General features: G+C 36.3%; 2 protein-coding genes across 6 annotated transcripts in view; one reads left to right on the top strand and one right to left on the bottom strand.

The window, feature by feature from the left end:
* Positions 1 to 95: 95 nt before the first annotated feature.
* Positions 96 to 3,194, top strand: LOC138937461 (inositol polyphosphate 5-phosphatase K). 2 transcript variants are annotated; one of them, XM_070303778.1, is made up of 10 exons: positions 96 to 423; positions 548 to 670; positions 749 to 829; positions 914 to 1,061; positions 1,124 to 1,299; positions 1,383 to 1,610; positions 1,724 to 1,880; positions 1,958 to 2,135; positions 2,219 to 2,457; positions 2,591 to 3,193. In XM_070303778.1, the coding sequence occupies exons 1-9, from the start codon at positions 398 to 400 to the stop codon at positions 2,416 to 2,418; spliced, it is 1,317 nt and encodes a 438-aa protein (XP_070159879.1). In that variant the 5' UTR covers positions 96 to 397; the 3' UTR covers positions 2,419 to 2,457; positions 2,591 to 3,193. The 2 variants fall into 2 exon arrangements, with proteins under 2 accessions (XP_070159879.1, XP_070159878.1); XM_070303777.1 differs by having other exon boundaries at positions 2,219 to 3,194.
* A 1,050-nt stretch (positions 3,195 to 4,244) lies between these two features.
* Positions 4,245 to 18,574, bottom strand: part of LOC138937460 (G-protein coupled receptor Mth2) — a 43,073-nt gene continuing 28,743 nt past the window's right edge. For 2 of the 4 annotated variants that reach the window (XM_070303774.1, XM_070303773.1), the window contains exons 4-9: positions 8,921 to 9,680; positions 8,001 to 8,248; positions 6,346 to 6,518; positions 5,815 to 6,045; positions 5,186 to 5,449; positions 4,245 to 4,885 (exon numbers count right to left, since the gene is read on the bottom strand). In XM_070303774.1, the coding sequence (XP_070159875.1) occupies positions 4,404 to 4,885; positions 5,186 to 5,449; positions 5,815 to 6,045; positions 6,346 to 6,518; positions 8,001 to 8,248; positions 8,921 to 9,016 (1,494 nt within the window). In that variant the 5' untranslated portion in view covers positions 9,017 to 9,680 and the 3' untranslated portion in view covers positions 4,245 to 4,403. The other 2 variants (XM_070303775.1, XM_070303776.1) reach the window with 2 other exon arrangements.

Raw genomic sequence — 18,574 nt, 5'->3', positions numbered from 1 at the left:
ATCGATCGCACGTGCGACCTGCTGACACGTGCATAATGACAGGCGCACGCTGACGTCACGTGTCACGTGGACGCGTTAACGACGGCGATATTGGAGGGAGTTTGTCTTCCCTCTACTTGTCAACATGACATCGTAATAGAGACGTACCAGATCGAACGTACAGATGTTACTCGCGACGTATTTCGTTGAACGGCAGTTTCCTCACGGCCGACATTGCTGGGTGAAAGGTACGTAGATGTGAATTCTCAGGGGACTCGACCATCACGTCGTACTCGTTTCTAACCTGACGTATGATGAGCTGTCATTCAGCACTGTGCGGAGTCAGCGCGTTATAAATCGCGTTTTCTTCGTGAAATTGCGTAAAATTCTTGTGAAACTTGAATTCTATCTGGTAGAGATGGCGAATCCGGTGGAACGGCTCAGGTAAATGTCAAATTTAGTCATATATAAACCAGTTCATATCTTGTAGACAGATTACAATATCGTACGAAAACTATATATAATGTATTCTAAACTGTGATGTAATATCTTCTTTCATGTTATAAAGAATTTACTTCATCACGTATAATGTGGCCACAAAGTTTCCCGATCCCAATCAGGATCTTCACCAGCTTTTGGGTATCGCACCTTGCGGCGAAACAAACCTATGGCCAGATTTGTACTTTATTGGGTATATCCATAGTATATTTTTTTCTTGATATAACTGATTTAGTTCTGAACATTCTTTCTGAAGCTTATATTCTTTCAGATTTCAGGAAGTTAAATCACAGCCGCAAAATATAGTATTGGATTATATATTACTTGAGGATCCATGGACCAGGGCCTTTAGGTACGAGTCCATTAAAACGGCACACATATTTAATATGTAAATTCATCTATAAGAGATGAAAAATAATTCCTGGTATATTTACAGAGATGTACTGAAGAAGTATGATTATGTAAAAATACGTTCACAACGGTTGCAGGGTCTTGTTTTAAATGCTTTCTGTCTAAGAAAGCATTTAACACAATTGAGATTAATGGAAGTTCAATACACTAAGACAGGTTTTGGTGGCATGTGGGTAAGAGAGCAATATAGCAATATAGAAATCTTTATTTTACTTACAATGTTTTTTTATTTTAGGGAAACAAGGGTGCAGTGAGCATAAGAATGAATGCCTATGGAATTAGTATTTGTGTTGTAAACACGCATTTGACTCCTCATGATCATTTGCTGGCTGATAGAATTTCAGATTACAATACCATAATAACAGATCATACTTTCACTGCTCCAGATACATCAAAGATATTATATCATGAGTACGGATATTTCTCTACTATATTCAAATAATTATATAACAATTACATTCCCAATAACGGTAATGATGTATGCTTTTTATTAGTTATATATTTTGGATCGGTGATTTAAACTTTCGGCTCAATGGAGAAGACTTAAGCGCCGCTGAGATAGACTTACTTGTAAAGAAGAAAAAACTCGAAGAACTTCTCGAAAGAGATCAGTTGCAGATGGTGATGAAAGAGCGCCAAGCTTTCGCAGAGTTGAACGAAAGCATCATTACATTCCCACCTACTTACAAATACGAATTTGAATCCCAAGAATTTGATCTCAAGTAAGTTACACATATCTAGAGAGAGAAATAACAATTAGTTTAAATATATAAATTTATATTCCATATAATATGTGAATAAATTTTGATATGTCCCGCAATTATTTTTTTTACAGGCGCAGACCGTCTTGGACTGATAGGATTTTGTACAAAGTAAATGCGATAGATATATACAATGATGTAGAACTTAAGGCAGAACAGCATACTTACAAGAGTCATCCCGGTTATAGTGTCTCTGATCACAAACCTGTAACTGGAGAATTCGATATCACGGTAAAAAGATACAGTCTTCTGTATATTTCTATGCATTGAGTTGTCTAACTAAATATAAATGAGTAAATCTTCTTCAGGTCAGATCTAATGTAAATAACTACGTCGTGGAATTTGAAGGGTGTATAATGGAGGAAAATTTTGTATCATACAAACTGCAGAGGAACTTTACACCAAGCAATGGGGATTGGATAGGTCTCTTTCCTTACGATTTCTCTAGCTTAGATGACTACATCATATACGAATATGTTGGCCGTGGTAAGCCCTACATTCCATTATATTCCATCTTCTAATATTATTTGGGGCTATTTAATGTGTTATAATAAATACCTGATGTTTAGGTAAATCAACGTCAGTTCCTAATGAATCTCACGCGAGCCCGGAACGAATATTCTTCAATGACACAGCGATTCGTTCGTCAGAAATGTATTGTCTGGTTTATGTAGCACAACGAGGAGATTTTATCGAGATTTTGGGTGTCAGTTTGGGATTTTCGGGTGTTCGCAACTCGATCGAGCCATGCATTTCATCGTCTATGTAAATATTTTATAGCGAGGAATCAGTTTACTTGAAGACTCAAGTACGTGAACACCAATTCTTTTATCGAGAGACCAAATATCTGGCATTGTACAATTTTTTATCGTAAATGGATGAAAATATTTTGCTGGCTTGACTTTTTATTACATCTTATTAACGACCACGATCTTTCCTAGAAATTGTGATAAAGTTTTGAGTAAGAAGTTTAAGTATGTCAAGAAATATGGCCTTTAATCAACGGGTGCTTATAACATGATATAGTAAATTGAAATACAGTTATAAAGCATCTCGAGAAAGCACGATGCTTTGCACGTAGGATGTAAATGATACTTTTGGTACCTGGTCTTCGTACTCTCAACTCTCAGCCTTGCCACTTATTGTTAGAGTGCGTTGCGACATAAGAGTCGTACATTTCAAAGTTTGCAGCTTGCAGTGAATGCACTGTCTCAAGTTTTTCTGCACGCGAAGTCTTTTTCGATCCATTAATGCACATTATTAAAAAAATGGAGAAGATAATGTTATATATATATATATTTTTTTTATCATCCGCATTAATTGCGTACCCAGTGCGTACGAATGTGTGCATGTGACATATCATGACTCTTATTTTCTTAGTTGTAGAAATTTTCAATGGAAAATGTAAGTTATAATAGCTCGTACTGCCCATTGTATGAATCTATGCTATTTTATTTTTATAGCATCGGCACGGATTTTAAATAAATATATATATTGTATGTGGTTTTAAAAAGGGGATGCAAATAAAGGATATTAGTATTTTCTATCCGCCTCGACTCATTTGCCTTATCGTTCCGTGATTACGCATTTATTCAATAAATTAATACTTACTATGCGATAAAATAAATAATAAATAATAATATGCAAGCTACATGGAAGGAAGCAATAATGCGGTAATCACATTGAATGCTGTATAAAATCCGCATTCCATCGAATTCGATACGATATGTCGATGCGGCAAATTAATAATTTCGTATAAATGCATTTTGACGTGTCGTATTCGATGGAATGTCCTGCATGCGAATTTGGACTTATTTAACAACTTATCGGGAATACGATGGATTTACGTCAATGTATCATGTCGAATTTGATGTGGAATGCGACGTATAAATACAAATATATAAATGATATATTATTGACGTAAATTTAGTTATTGTTCGTATATAACTATATACATATATATATATATTTATCTTAATTAATATGTGATCAATTCTTATTTACGTTTACAATTACGCATACATTTGAGATCCTTATCATTTTATCAAGTAAGGTCATTTGTCGTTCATTATTTCTTTTCCCACTGATTGTATAATTAGCGTATAAGAGTTATGACATATATCGTGGAAGAAGATAAAAGATATATTATATAAGACATTATTCGCAAATTTCAATTTTATATAATGTTGCAATTCAGCTGCGATACGTGCTGTCATATTATATGTTCTCACTATGCATTCGCGCATAAAATGCGTTTACATTTTACAAGAAACACAACATATATTAATTATATACATACATTATATATTTCTAATTATAGATATCGTATAATTAAAAAGGGACTAGAGCTATTATACTTACCGAATGTACGCTATTCAATTAAGTGTAAAAAATCTTCTTTTTGCGAAAATTTCGCACGTCAAGGTTCTCGCACATATTAGGTAGGTTTCGAGCGGTTCATAAAATCGAAGAATCACATCAATAACAGTACGATATTTCACCTCTGTGCAAACGTCATCGATCGAGAAGGTCGTTCTATTCTACCTCTATATATCGAAATTAAAATAACTTCGATCTGACGCTGTATCTGAAGCCATATATATGTACATTTGAGTCCCTCTCTCCACCGGGGCGTTATCAGTTTATCGATCGCTTCAAGTTCACGGCCGACATTTGTACTTGTTGGGTCGACGCGCGCATTAAATGCATCATACTTTCACGTCTAGATAAACATGAATTTTCCTGTCTAAATTATCATTGAACGACAGTCTGTCTAGGTAAGGAATCGCCATTTATCACAGGCAGTAGTGCTAGATCCATACTTCCGACATTCGGTTCCACGGTATGGATTCCCCGTAGCTTTTGTATTCGATGCCAGACGAAATTCCTGACAGGCTTCCTCAAGACGAACAAGCCGAAGACGATGACGCCCTGAAGAGCGTTCACTAGATCGAACGCTGACCACTCCAGAGGTCCAGCCCACCAAGAGACCAATTCCATCATCCAATTGAGACCCATCAGGAAGAAGAGCACCAGGCAGACGACGAAAGTCCGTTTGATTCTGCGGAAGAGCCTCTGATCCTCCCGATCGGAATGCTGATTTCTCGCCAAGCGTCTCAACGCGAGCTCCTGCTGATAACGGCTGATCTTGATAGCCGTGATTATGAAGAGAGTCGTATTCGACAGCAGAAGAAGACCGATCGGTACGTAGAAGTACGGCATGGCTTCCGCGTCAGCTGTAGAAGAAGCAATAATAATTAATATACCGATTAATTTTCCTTTCTCTTGGACATTGATTAAAGATGAGAAGCTGAGAGTTATGATGATTTTTTATTACGATAATGGAAATTATTATATGGATATTATCTCTTCGTGGATGACGATTGTGACCAAATCGCATACATTTACTTTCTTCAAATGTTTATTATTTATTTTATTGCAAGACAATATATCTGCAAAAAGCTTTGCTAATGTATGACTGGATGACGTATTTTTGATGACATGCATATATACGCGAGATCTGTAAATGGACTCACACTTAAACCAGCAGCTGTCGCTACCGAAAGCGGGCTTGACGTAGGTCATGGGTATTGTGGGACTAAGATCCATCACCATCGAGACGAGAATGAGGATCGCCGATGTGCCCCAAGCCCATATCGAGTAATAGAAGAACAGCTTTTTGGACTGAATCTTTCTGTACGAGCGATGGTTCACATGGTGACGTACTAATGACCAAGTTTCGATGCACATCACGTTCAGCCAGAAAAAGCAGGCCACGAACGAGAACTGGATGACGAACGCTGAAAACGATACCGGCCACACGGTCTCTTAATTAGCACGTCTGTCATTCGCCTGTCGTTCTTAAAGAGCGAACTGCGACAGCACGGAATAATATTTTACGATATGGTCGAAATTATAATGTTCCTTAAAAAGCGTGATAGTTGGATACAAAAGAATACAATATTCAAAATTATAAGAAGATATTACAATTTAATACTCTATCTATTTTTCTCAAATAGATTCTTGTAATAAATTTAATTAATCGCAAAAAAATTCAGGTTTTCTTGTTACAAGGCTGATAAACAATTATGATATAACACGCATTTTCATGTATCAATGTCACATTTATACACATTCCTCCACGTTGGATAATTAGTTACCTTACCCATGCTAACGCAGACTTCAAACGGAAATTGCGAGCTCGCGAGTTGCGTAATGGACAAAGTACTGAAGGCCACCGTCAAGCAACCGCAATAGTGACAAAGGGCTTTCCCATGGACGTCCCTTAATCGTGGCGTTATCACGTACGCCGCGATGGTGAGAATAAAAAAAGGCACCGAGATCAAGAGCCCACAAGCGTAAATGATGACCCGTGCATCCGCGATCGGGGCGGTTTCTGCAAACGTATTACATGTTTCATTAAGAGATGTCATGAAAAAATCTATAAAATGAATAATATTGTCTACGTTTCGAATATTTTTTTTACATTGTTTTATATAAACAATTCGCATCATACGAATGAATAAGAATTATCTTTTCGGATTAAAATTTCAAAAGAGACTTAAGAGAGAGATTGTCAATAACGATTAAATATCTTTGCACAAAGTACTTATAAATACGGATAAGATGCAGAGATAGAGAAAAAGTTTTGGTTTTCTTTTTCTATTATTTTGTCCCATTTTGTTCGATTACATACCTTCTTGGAAACAAACGAATACCATAAGTCCCTGTTCGGGCACAATTTCCATGCAGTAGTCCTTACCGGGCATAAGCATGGTTGGTGCATAATTGATTCTAGGTGCGAAGATGGAACCATTTAATAATAAATAATATTTATCCTCCTCGTCTTCCTCCGGTTCTAGCGTGTACCTGAAAATTTTCGTGTCTGAATACGTATGTGCGGATACGCGCGAACCTAGACTCGAGAAAGGTGCACAAGACTTGAATATTCAAAAGTAAATAAAGTTATTATCGGGATATCACGCGAGATATTTCTGAGAAACGGGTTTTCGTAATCTATGAGAAACGAGTTATGCACAAGGAAATAATCGCCGTACAGGAACATTCGATTATGATGGAAATCACAATATTTGTTTGTGCGGGAGAAAAAGAATAAAGCATTATTTTAAGAGATATTGAATGTTGTTCCGTGATATCTCGCGTCTTGTACATATTCTTTACACTTGACAAAAATCCATAAGAGTCGTTAAATTAATCCGCGTTACACAAGGATATGACAGTATCTTGCCAATCGTGCGATAAAAAATGGACTGATTTCTGGGATAAACTGTGGTCATATATTACAAAGTATTATAATGTTTCTCTAAATCTATATCTGGATTCGCTAACCATAAATTTTGTCGCTCAAGCACGAATATATGAAAATTGATTACATCTTATATCCGTTATTTATCAATAGTTTGCGACAATGCAATACATTGTCTTTTGCCGTGTCTTATCCAGCGAGATTAAATGCCATTTTGATTTCATCTCCGCTGATTATCATGGCATGATAATAATCTTTTTTATTGAAAAAAAAAAAAAAATGAATTACATTATCTGTCACTTGGAGCCGACAATGAGTGCATCTATCAATTTTAACAGTTTGTAAATTATTTTTATTAAGATACACAATTGCTCCTCCGATGTCTCATAACGCGTCTCGCAATATCTCATAAATATCTAAGGAATGTAATATCGAGACTGCAGAATTATCAGTAGTATCGATATATACTATAATATACTATATATATATATATAATATATAATATTACACCATATTATATATAGTATTATATTGTAATATTATATTATGAGATATTATAATATTATATTATAATATAATATTTATATTATATTATAATATTATACTATATATTATAAAATATATAATATACATATATACTATATATATATAATTATAATATATCGATATATGACTTTTCTCGATTTATTTTCTTCGAAAAAAAAATATTATAAATTAATTTCATTTTTTGATTTCCGGCATATTTATACTTGGCGTTATCGTTCATAACTGTGTCGCAAGATGCAGAAATAATTCGCGAAATTATATTCTTCATTATATTTGCTAAATATAATACATGATCGATAAATTGAGTTCGTACCAAACTCTCGAAGCTATTCGTTCCACTACGACACGAATGAAAATGGAATCTTATCGTAGGATGACCAACTGGCGTCCCGATCTATTGATAAGGATATGTCGATAGTACGATGTCTATACATTTTATATTACATAACGAGTGGTCTTCAAGAAAAAATAATTTGTAACGCGGCATAAAAGATTACTCAGCTGTTTATAAATCCACGATATAATTCCTCGATACGTACATTCGATCGCAGGGAATTCCAACGAAAGCGAGGAATTCAGGATATTCATCTCCGGGCACCAACATGCCGGTGAGATTGAACTTGCTGAAGAAGGGCGAGAAGTACTTCGTCGACGAGTCGTTCCAGGAAACGCACTTGGCAGGCCCATCGTCGCTTTTTAGGAAAACTTCGTTTACGGAGCAACATTTAGCCACCAACGGCAGCCCGCCATCCCAACGATATTTCTCCGGTATTTGAGTCTCGTTTTGCTAAAAACGAAGATTGAAAGTATTTCGCCGATTTGCAAGTATTATTGGAGCGACGAATATTTTAACATTCGAAAATTCGGGAAGCTCGAGGCGTCATCATGAATATGAATAAAGCAGATAATGACGCAAATAAAAAACGATAAATAAATTATCTACGGCGTAAAAGCAAATTATTTATGAGTAAAAACTGGTTGGAGAGACTTCAGGATAAAGATATATTTTTCGAAATCATACAAAAAATGTCCGAGATTATTTTACAGCAGATCTCTTAATAATTTTATAAAATTGTTTTCACATAAATGTTGAGTGTTCGAAAGATAGAATCAAATACACAAGAATTTATACGTTGCAATACATAAAATAAAAAATTAATCACACAGGTTTTTAAATAATGTTCGCGTTGATCTGCGATCAAAATGCATTTGTATATTTTTTCGCATTAGATATTTCATTCCCCAGTCTTTCCCGAAATCTCTTACAAAATCTCACGCATCGGAAAAGATCACAAATCAAGTGTCTGCCGGATTCTTATCTGGATAGTATCGAGAAATAAGTATCGACAACGACTTTTAGACTAAATATAATTCTACGAGATGGAAAATAGCAAGAAGCTCAGACACAGAAATAAATATATATAAGATCTAAATTTAATCTCATAAAAGTTCCGCTTACCAATGAAATAGAATGTATAATGGATGGTACATCACTCGTGTGCGCGATTGGCGCCAACAGATACACGAAGAGGGCGCAAATGCGAATGAGACTCATCCTGGATAATATTTACGTCTTGTCAAAGTCTATGAAAAATGTATCTTCGAATCTTCGCACAGTTAAAATTTATACCGCGTCAACTTTCAAATACATTTATATTAAATATCGAACACCTTGTAAACATAATCGAATCTTTTTCATAGAATGTGCTCTACAAACGAGAATGGCAATCTAGTTTTGCTCTGGATACGTCGATGATGGGAGATTAGATCATACGATGCGCATCTTGGTGACATTTGGACGGGACAGGCGCTTCCACTCTTCGTCTCTCGTCACTCGATATCATGTATTAGAATCTCTCCTGCACATTTATCTCGTCACACCCTGCTTGCACTCGTTGATAAGTCTTCCGTGTAATACCAACTTACTAAACGCTTAATCGGTTTCGATTAAAGATCTGAATTCGCTTTCGACCGGCTTCACGAATTAGCCAGACGGACGTAACTCCGAGGCTCTCGAGAATCATAGAATCGTGATTAGCGATGAATTATCCCTATTGATTTTCGAATCACTTGCTACTTCTATCGTATCTTTTTCCGACAATCTTTTTCTCCGCAGCGATCTCTCCGCATGAATGCAAGCGTATCCATCAATCACACTCGATGTCAGGGCGCGTACCAAGTCATCTGGAAATCCTTTCGAGACTCGTAGTCGAAAAAACCTACGGTGTTAAAAATGAAGACGTTATGGAATATGTGTTGATCGAATTTTTTTCACGAAATTTTATCGCATCTATAAAGGAAATACCGACTTTTAAAGGAACGATCTTATTTGCATATTTATTACGAAGAAATCCGGGTTGGATGAAGGCAATCGAAATCTTATCGACGAAGACGTCACTTTCAAAAATCGGTGAGGAAAGTGTCGAATGGTCGTATCGATACGAGCTCGATGAATGAAGGTCACTGACCTGCGCGATTCCCGCTATCTCATTATCCGAGAAGCGGATAAAGAGCGACGAGCAGCGGACCTTATCGTATAATCCTGCGGTAGTTGCCGGTTATTAACTCATCCTCCATTATATTTCTCCTACTCTAAGACCGGCTTTCGGAAAGTGACGTCGTCGTATCCGCATGTACCGAGTAGAGGCGAACTTACGAGAAACTTTTTCGCACTGGATCTTCGTCGAGACTCGGCGCGATTGACTCTTACGATAAATTATTCAACGCTGGATTATCGATTATCAAGGATCCGTTCATACTTAATCGTCCCATCGTCGGCGAGCTCCAACTTATCTCGTTAAATCCTTAGAGATATTTTTCACTGTACACGTTACTCTCTCGAGAATCGCAATTTTATCTTGTCATTATCAATAAAAATCTTCCATGCGCGAGAGATTTTTTTTTCCGGCCACTTTAACAGGTAATGCCCAGCGGCAGGCATCAAAGTTTGACAGCGTGCTCAGCGATCGATAGGATCCACGCGACACGTGGTTCACCGATCGAAGTCCGAGAAGCGACTGGACGGGCACCGCGATCCACTCGTGCCTTTATCGAATGAGAGAGCAATCTTTCGCGTAGCGATGCACACACTCTGACGAACGTGCCGATGATGAGCTCGGCATCGTTTATGTACGTATGTATATGTACGTGATATATACCAAAGGTATTTCGCATCCGCGCGCAAGCGGCGTTATCAATTGTCCGAGACAAGATATTCGCTTCGATCTCTGGCTGATTCGCCAATTGATCGCGCAATCTGCTATTCGCGGAAAGACTATCCCTTAAAGAGGACCGTCTAAATTTATCCAAATGTTATTTTTACCTCCCACAAGTATAACTGTCGCTAAATATCTCATAAATTGCGCGCTAGTCGCGTAAACTCAGTTAACTATGCTAATTACGTTTTAAGTTCGTTGCACGCGTAAAATATCAATGTTTGCAGAAGGTGTCACGCGTGATTCACGTGAATCATTCGTTGCGCATTCATTGAAAAATCATTTCAATGAAATATTACGGGGAATAGCCAAATATGATACGGGACGTGTTATTATTTTATAAAATTCTTTTTGAAGCTTTTGGGGACGTGAACGTTTAAAATGCAAATCGATTCGGACCTTCTGTCGAAAAATCTATGCTTATCACTCGGACATCTGACGCAACGTACACATTTTTTAAAGATAACGCAAACACTCGAACGTTATTACCGTACTATTGCATTACATCGAAAGATTAAGGATAATGCAAATATATATATATATATATGTATATATACAATAAAAAAATTATAGGAACTTTTTAAATTGCATTCAGTGAGAGATGAAACCGTTTCTCATTATCGCCAAGACGGAATTCCTTATACAAGCTTATGCTATTTTTATTAAATTGCGACGCGACAGAGGCAAAAAATCGCAAGTTATCGAGCAAATTCTCGTACAATCTCATAGGAAATGACGTCGACGAAATTCGCCGAAAGCGAGTGCATTTATTGCTAACACATCGCCACGTCATTTGCCTGTTCGAGCCTCCAATGAATCTATCGATCACTCATTGATACGGATTCCTATCAAATAATTCGATTGGCACTTCTTAGAAAGTCTTTAATCAATCAGATCCGGAACTTGCTGCGGAACGTGTATCTCCGTTTAAGCTTTATGTACGCACAGCGGGATACAACAGACGAAGCGTAAATGAAGGCTGGGTTGCGTTGGCGTCGCAAAGTGTAAAATAGCATAGGTATAAAATTAAACCGAGTCTCCATTTCGGTCGGTTTGCAATGCAAACGACAATGAGTTGCATTCAATGTCCGGGCTCGAGCATTCTTTAGAAAAATCATTATTATTACAATATATATTATTATAAACGTCCTTTTATCCGGCGCTCTGACATTAATCTCTTCTCAATTTCGAAATCATAAAAAACGGCTAAGCATTGTATTGTATATTAAAACATACTTAGAGAAATTAGAATTAATTTCGAAATTTCGATGAATGACATTAAACATCTAGAAATTGTTCGCGTTACATAAAGACGATGAGGAATCTTCGTTAAAAAGGATTAAAGAGTAAAATTAAAGTTCACACGATATTATCAGATTGTATTTAAATACAATCAATTTGATGCTATTAAATAGCTTCATATGCTATTAACGCGCAGATGCGTTATTATGGGAACGTGACTTATCGGAGCATCGTTTCGAGCAAACCTCGAGAATCTCCGCGTCTGTAAAATTCTTTTAAAAACGAGCGTTGTTTACAAAATCCAAATTCGAGCGGGCCGATTCATCGTTCAGAAGTAAACTCGATTTTCGCGTGGGTGACGTGGAGAGCTTACTTTAGCCGGCCCAAGTCCCGGGTTTACGGTATCCAAAGATCAAATATAGAGTATGCCGTAATAGATCGGACGTGAGCTTGCCTAAAACTTGCGACTTAATAATCATATCACAACTATCGTCATTCTGTTTGAGGATCTCGGCGAGTTTCACCGTATAATCGAACATCGTAGTTAACGGCTAATATGATAAGATCACGGGCCCGGGACCCGGTTATAAATATAGCGTTTGACGTAACATGCTGCAAATGTAGCCTCTTCCTCCCGCATAGGTATGTATTAAACGACAAAGTGAGATACGTCTGGACGCGAAATGGAAGATGAAAGCAAAAATTCGATGACGTCGTTGCCGATAGCGTGTAGGCGTGCGACTAGGAAATTCGCGTTGCATGACATTCAGGACTTCCTACACACGAAGGAAATTCCGAATCGATGTTACAGGAAACGTAAAAGGAAAGGCTAATAGGATTGATCCTACTTTAAATTGAAACTTCTGTAACAACTCTATAGGTATGTATATAGCAAATAAGGTATTACCATAGTATTAGATTTGCGTCTGACAATCCCAGGCGTTAATGATTTCTCTGGAATTTTTAAAATAAGATCTCATATTGAAGAAGAAATATAATAAAATAAGAATATTATTAAGGGAAAAAGAGCATGAACAATCTCATTGCTTCCTTAAAATCCTCAAAAGCCCTATATTCTTATAATGGTTTAATGATAAAAATATTCGATTTGCGTCTGATAGTCGCAGGAATCAATGATTTCTTTGGATTTTTCAGAATAAAATCTCGTATTGAAGAAGAAATATAATAAAATAAGAATATTACGTATTAAGAGAAAAGCATGATCAACCTCGTCGCTTCCTCAAAATACTCAAGAGTCCTATATCCTTACAGCAGTTTAATGGTAGAATTATTTGATTTGCGTCTGATAATCCCAGGAGTTAATGATTTTTTTAGAATAAAATCTATCGAAAAAGAAATATAAAATAATAATATTATATATTAAAAGAAAAAGAGCATGATCAACCTCATCGCTTCCTCAAAATCCTCAAAAGCCCTATATTCTTATAATGGTTTAATGATAAAAATATTCGATTTGCGTCTGATAGTCGCAGGAATCAATGATTTCTTTGGATTTTTCAGAATAAAATCTCGTATTGAAGAAGAAATATAATAAAATAAGAATATTACGTATTAAGAGAAAAAGCATAATCAACCTCGTCGCTTCCTCAAAATACTCAAGAGTCCTATATCTTTGCAGCAGTTTAATGGTAGAATTATTTGATAATCCCAGGAGTTAATGATTTTTTAAGAATAAAATCTATCGAAAAAGAAATATAAAATAATAATATTATATATTAAAAGAAAAAGAGCATGATCAACCTCATCGCTTCCTCAAAATCCTCAAGAGTCCTATATTCTTACAATAGTTTAATATAATTATTTGATTTGCGTCTGATAATCGTAGGAATCAATGATTTCTTTGGATTTTTCAGAATAAAATCTCGTATTGAAGAAGAAATATAATAAAATAAGAATATTACGTATTAAGAGAAAAAGCATGATCAATCTCGTCGCTTCCTTAAAATTCTCAAGAGTCCTATATCCTTACAGAAGTTTAATGGTAAAAGTATGTGATTTGCGTCTGATAATCGCACGAGTTAACGATTTGTCTAGAATAAAATCTATCAAAGAAGAAATATAATAAAATAAGAATGTTATATTGTATTAAGAGAAAAAAAAGCATCAACTTTATCGTTTCCTCAAAATCCTCAAGAATCCTATATCCTTACAGCAGTTTAATGGTAGAAATATTCTATTTGCGTCAATGATTTCTTCGGAATTTTTAGAATAAAATCCCGTATTGAAGAAGGAAATAAAATAGAAATATTATTTGAAGGAAAAAGCATGATAAATCTTATCGCTTCGTCAGATTCCTGAGGAGCTCTATATCCTTAAAGCAATTTAATGATAGGAATATTCGATATCCCGATACTATCTCGATTATTTTCATTTCCTAAAATTTCCGTTGGAGGATAAAAAAGTATTTACGCTAAAATGGAAAATAAAACAATTATTATTCGAAAGATGTATTGTTATGTAAAGACTACATTGATATTCACGCGGAGAGCTCAATGCCGGTCTGATATCCATTTCGTCGACTCGTATCGCGAACTATACTGCTCTCTGTTAAAACATTTCGCACTTCAAGTTCGTAGGCAGTCGATAACGTAGCGTGTTCGCGTGGCGCACACATACTCTTTAATTTTTTTTTTTTTATTAAATTAATTAATCGCGAAAACTTGAATAGTAAAATTTATTGAATAACCGTGAAAGTTTTGCGATTCGAAAGAGAAACGGCTTTCTGAAAGTTTCGCGAAAAATATTCAGCCAGGAACGCAGCAATCTCTCGTAGTGTAATATTAAACTTTCAACGAAAGGCTCGGTATATAAACGCTCCGAGATACGCTCAAAGTTATCCTGAAATTTTGCCTAAAGGCATGTCACTGGATCGTCAAAATATTGTTGTTGCTACGAAAGAATTCATCGCCATACGAAGTGACAAGAGACGCTCGGTGACTGAAATCTGTGGCAAAACTTCGGACATAAAACTTTTTCGTTCCTTCTTTGTACGCGCACCGGGCGTGAATTATTAAACAAATAAATTTTAAAAAAACATTAGCAAGCTCTTTCCGCATTTGTATAAATTTACTTTGCACTATTTACATTATTATTACGACTTTTTCTCTTCTATTTCGATTTGCAGCGTCTTTGTCGCGTTGTCACGTTCAATTCTCGTTAATTGATACGATATATCCTTTGATACTATTTTAAGATTCAGAGAGGAATCTCGAGTGAAGAAAATATAATAGCATGGGATTCGTTTGGCTCAGTGGCAAAAGTGCGTAAAATTAGGAGTAGGAGATAAATCCTAAGACCGAGTTCCGTTGTAGCCCTGTTATTTTTCCCGTTCGCTCATTCAGGCGGGAGCAGACTTACTCAAAGCAGATTACTTAAACATAGTGCGCAATTATTGATAGCTTTAATCAAATGCAAGGGCCACTCATATAAAAATAATACATGGGAGTCTGCGGAGCAACTGTCTGTAGCAACTTGCAAAAATATATTCGAAGAAACTCGATAGACTCTCGCTAAACAAAGAAGCTTATAATAAACAGTTTGTTGTTAAACTGCTTTAAACTTCTTTGTTTAGCGAGAGTCTGCTCAAATTCTTCCAATATATTTCTGCAAGTTGCTACAGCCTTTGGGGATTTTCCTGTATTTTTTTTTTTCATCCAAGTAGCCTTTCCATTTGATTAAAATTATTAGAACTTGCGTACTATATGTTTAAGTTCAATTAAATACTTGATCTTTCTAGAAATGATTTGCATAAATACTGGGAAACAAAAAACACGTCAATATTATAAAACGATCCTTCGCAAACGTTTATCATTAGTGTTTTTCCCTCTTATAAAAACAGATATTAATTAATAAAAGAAAAAGTATATTTTTATACTGACCTGATTTACGATTAATATTCCTATCTAGGAATATTGATGGTAAATTACTATAAAAACATGTTTTTTTAGTAATTAATTTCTTAACAAGTTATCTTTTATGTATAATAGAGTATATATATATATATATATATATATATATATATATATAAATAGAAGTATTCTCATTAATATAAAAACATGTTCTTTTTTATTTATCTATACTATTATAGAATAAAAGATGACTTAGAAACTTTTCTCTTGGCAAAGCTCAAGGCTAGACTTACTCGGTTTTATTTTCGAATATTCATTGATATAATCTTCGACGATCGTGTGGACGATCGCAAGGTTTCAAGAACCGGATTCAAGGCGATGCAGGTTTTTTTCGAGCAAAGGGCCGAAAAACGCGCGGTCGAGAGACGTCACACACGAAATTGTCACGGGTCTCGCGTGCATCGACGGTCAGTGACGTCGGTTTGTTGCTTATACATTGCATCGTGTACGCTTCGCGGTGAACGCATTGACGTGGTCCACGCGACCTTGACAAATGTATTTCGCCTCGTCTTTGCCTTTAAGGTGCAAATAAATACAGCGAGCGCCGTTATCACTTTTCGGAATTCAATAAGCCTTGAGAAATATATGCGTTTCAATTAGAAATTATAATACAATGTAATATGCAAGAGAGAGCACTAGTTGATTCGAATAGTAAAGATCATTCGGAGTCATAAAGGGAAGATCATGCAATTCCTTTATATGCGCGAAGGAAATTATTAAATATTAATTATTATTATTCCTCTTTCACGCGACTCTTGAATCTTTTTCTTTCTAAATTACTAAATAAATAATCCAAATATATCTCGGCAAATAGCAAGCTTCATCGCGTGAGATTGCCCTTTTGCGCAGAATAATGGAATTAATTCTCAGTTCGTCGATCGCAGAAGCGCGGGAACGGAAATATGGCTTAATAAAGCCTCGTCGCGGACCGCCATGATGTTTCCCTCCCCTCGCCCTTCCCGCGGATCCCTTCCCTCATCGCCCTTTTTAATAAAAATATTTTTCCCCTTCCGTCGTGGTTCTTTCCCTCCTACGAGAGCCCGGCTTCATCCCTCTCGCTCTCTCGCTCGCTCGCTCGCTCGCTCGCTCACACTAACTTGGCGTTAGGGTGAACGCGATTTGGGGTCCCCCTCTCATGGAGGCACTTAGCGTGAAGGTATTTGTCTATCGAAAACTATACCCTCGTTGCGCTGGCACCGAGAAATCCGTCCCCCCTCGCACGTTCTTTACGAGATTTCCCTTTACGAGAATCGCGCTGTTTTTCGGTGGAGTGTTCGATAGTTAGCGACACGTGTGCACGATTTGTGGACACGAAGGAAAAATAGAAACTACCACCGCCTCCCTATACTCTCTCGTTCGATAGAGGCTCTTCTATATTCCGATATACCCTTGTCGCGAACATACGCCAAAAATACGTGACCTTGTAGAGAAAATTGTAAAGCTATTAAATTTTTTAATTATTTTGTATTTATATACCCATACAGCACAGAACATTGCAGCAACATTTGTAACATTGCCGCAATGTTGCTACAATGTTGCAACGATGCTGCAATGTCGTTACAACGTTCTGTGCTGTATGGGTAACAACTTATCATATTTGAAAATTAAATTTATATATACATATGCATATACATAAATTTAATTTCCAAATACAATATGATTAATTGTTATACAAAACACACACATATATATATATATATATAAAATTGTATCATATATATAGGATGTATAATCGCGTCTGCACATAAATGCCATTAGCAACCGTTGGCTAGAAATGTAAATTTGATTAGCGTTGCTTGTAATCAGATCGAGTGAATCTATGTTATCTAAAAACCAGATGGCCAAACGCACACATATATACAACGTCTGTATATTAATTATCTCTAAATATCTAAATCTATTCTATCTAAATTTCGTATTTCGTGAAATTTCGAGAAATTTGGAGCTTGAACGCGAATGGAACTTTCGTTGTAATAACGCGTTGCCTCCCTTCCCTTCGACTATTCTAGATATTTTCGATCCGCCAGTGTATAGGCATGCATATTACGTGTCGAGGGAGTTCCAAGCGGGGGAGAGAGGAAAGGGGAAAGGGTGGATTTTGTTTTGTAAGATGCACGTATACGGTATGTCGCAACGAGGCGATTAAACGATCGTAAAGCTTAACGTTTCACCGACGACCGGCCTCCAGCAATCAATCGGTCCCATTGTGGCCGATGTTACCTTCGGTACACTCTGTATACGACTGCACATATATACAGTATAGTATATATCTCTCCCTCCGTTTCCCTCTCTCTCTCTCTCTCTCTCTTTCTTTCTGGTACTATCTATCTCTGCTGCTCTATCTGTCCGTCTCTTTCCTCTCTTCATGGTCGGTACTCCGTTCGCGAGTCGCTGCCTCGGGGCGAGGGATAAGAGCATATCAGTGCTGTCGTCAGTATGACCTCTTGCCCCGTTCCAGAATGGATATAACCAATTTTAATATAAATTTGTTATCATCATTAATTATATGAGTTTTTTAATGTATCAAAAGAGATAATGTATGTATTTTACATATATATATATATATATTTAACTCTGCGAAGAAATAATTATTTCAAATCTAAACAGCAAATTTTTGTGTGTGTGTGTTTAGGATATAAAACGTATCAATAAAATTCGATGATAAAGAAAGAAATATGAAAACTTTTCAGCGCGTATCAGTAAGATAAGTTAACAAGATAAATCGAA

This window comes from Polyergus mexicanus, unplaced genomic scaffold (assembly GCF_030449975.1).
Source record: "Polyergus mexicanus isolate NDT 795.1 unplaced genomic scaffold, iyPolMexi1.0 SCAF_11, whole genome shotgun sequence".
Classification (NCBI taxonomy): domain Eukaryota; kingdom Metazoa; phylum Arthropoda; class Insecta; order Hymenoptera; family Formicidae; genus Polyergus; species Polyergus mexicanus.
Note: the sequence above shows the minus strand (reverse complement) of the source record. Positions and strands in the feature narration are given on the sequence as shown.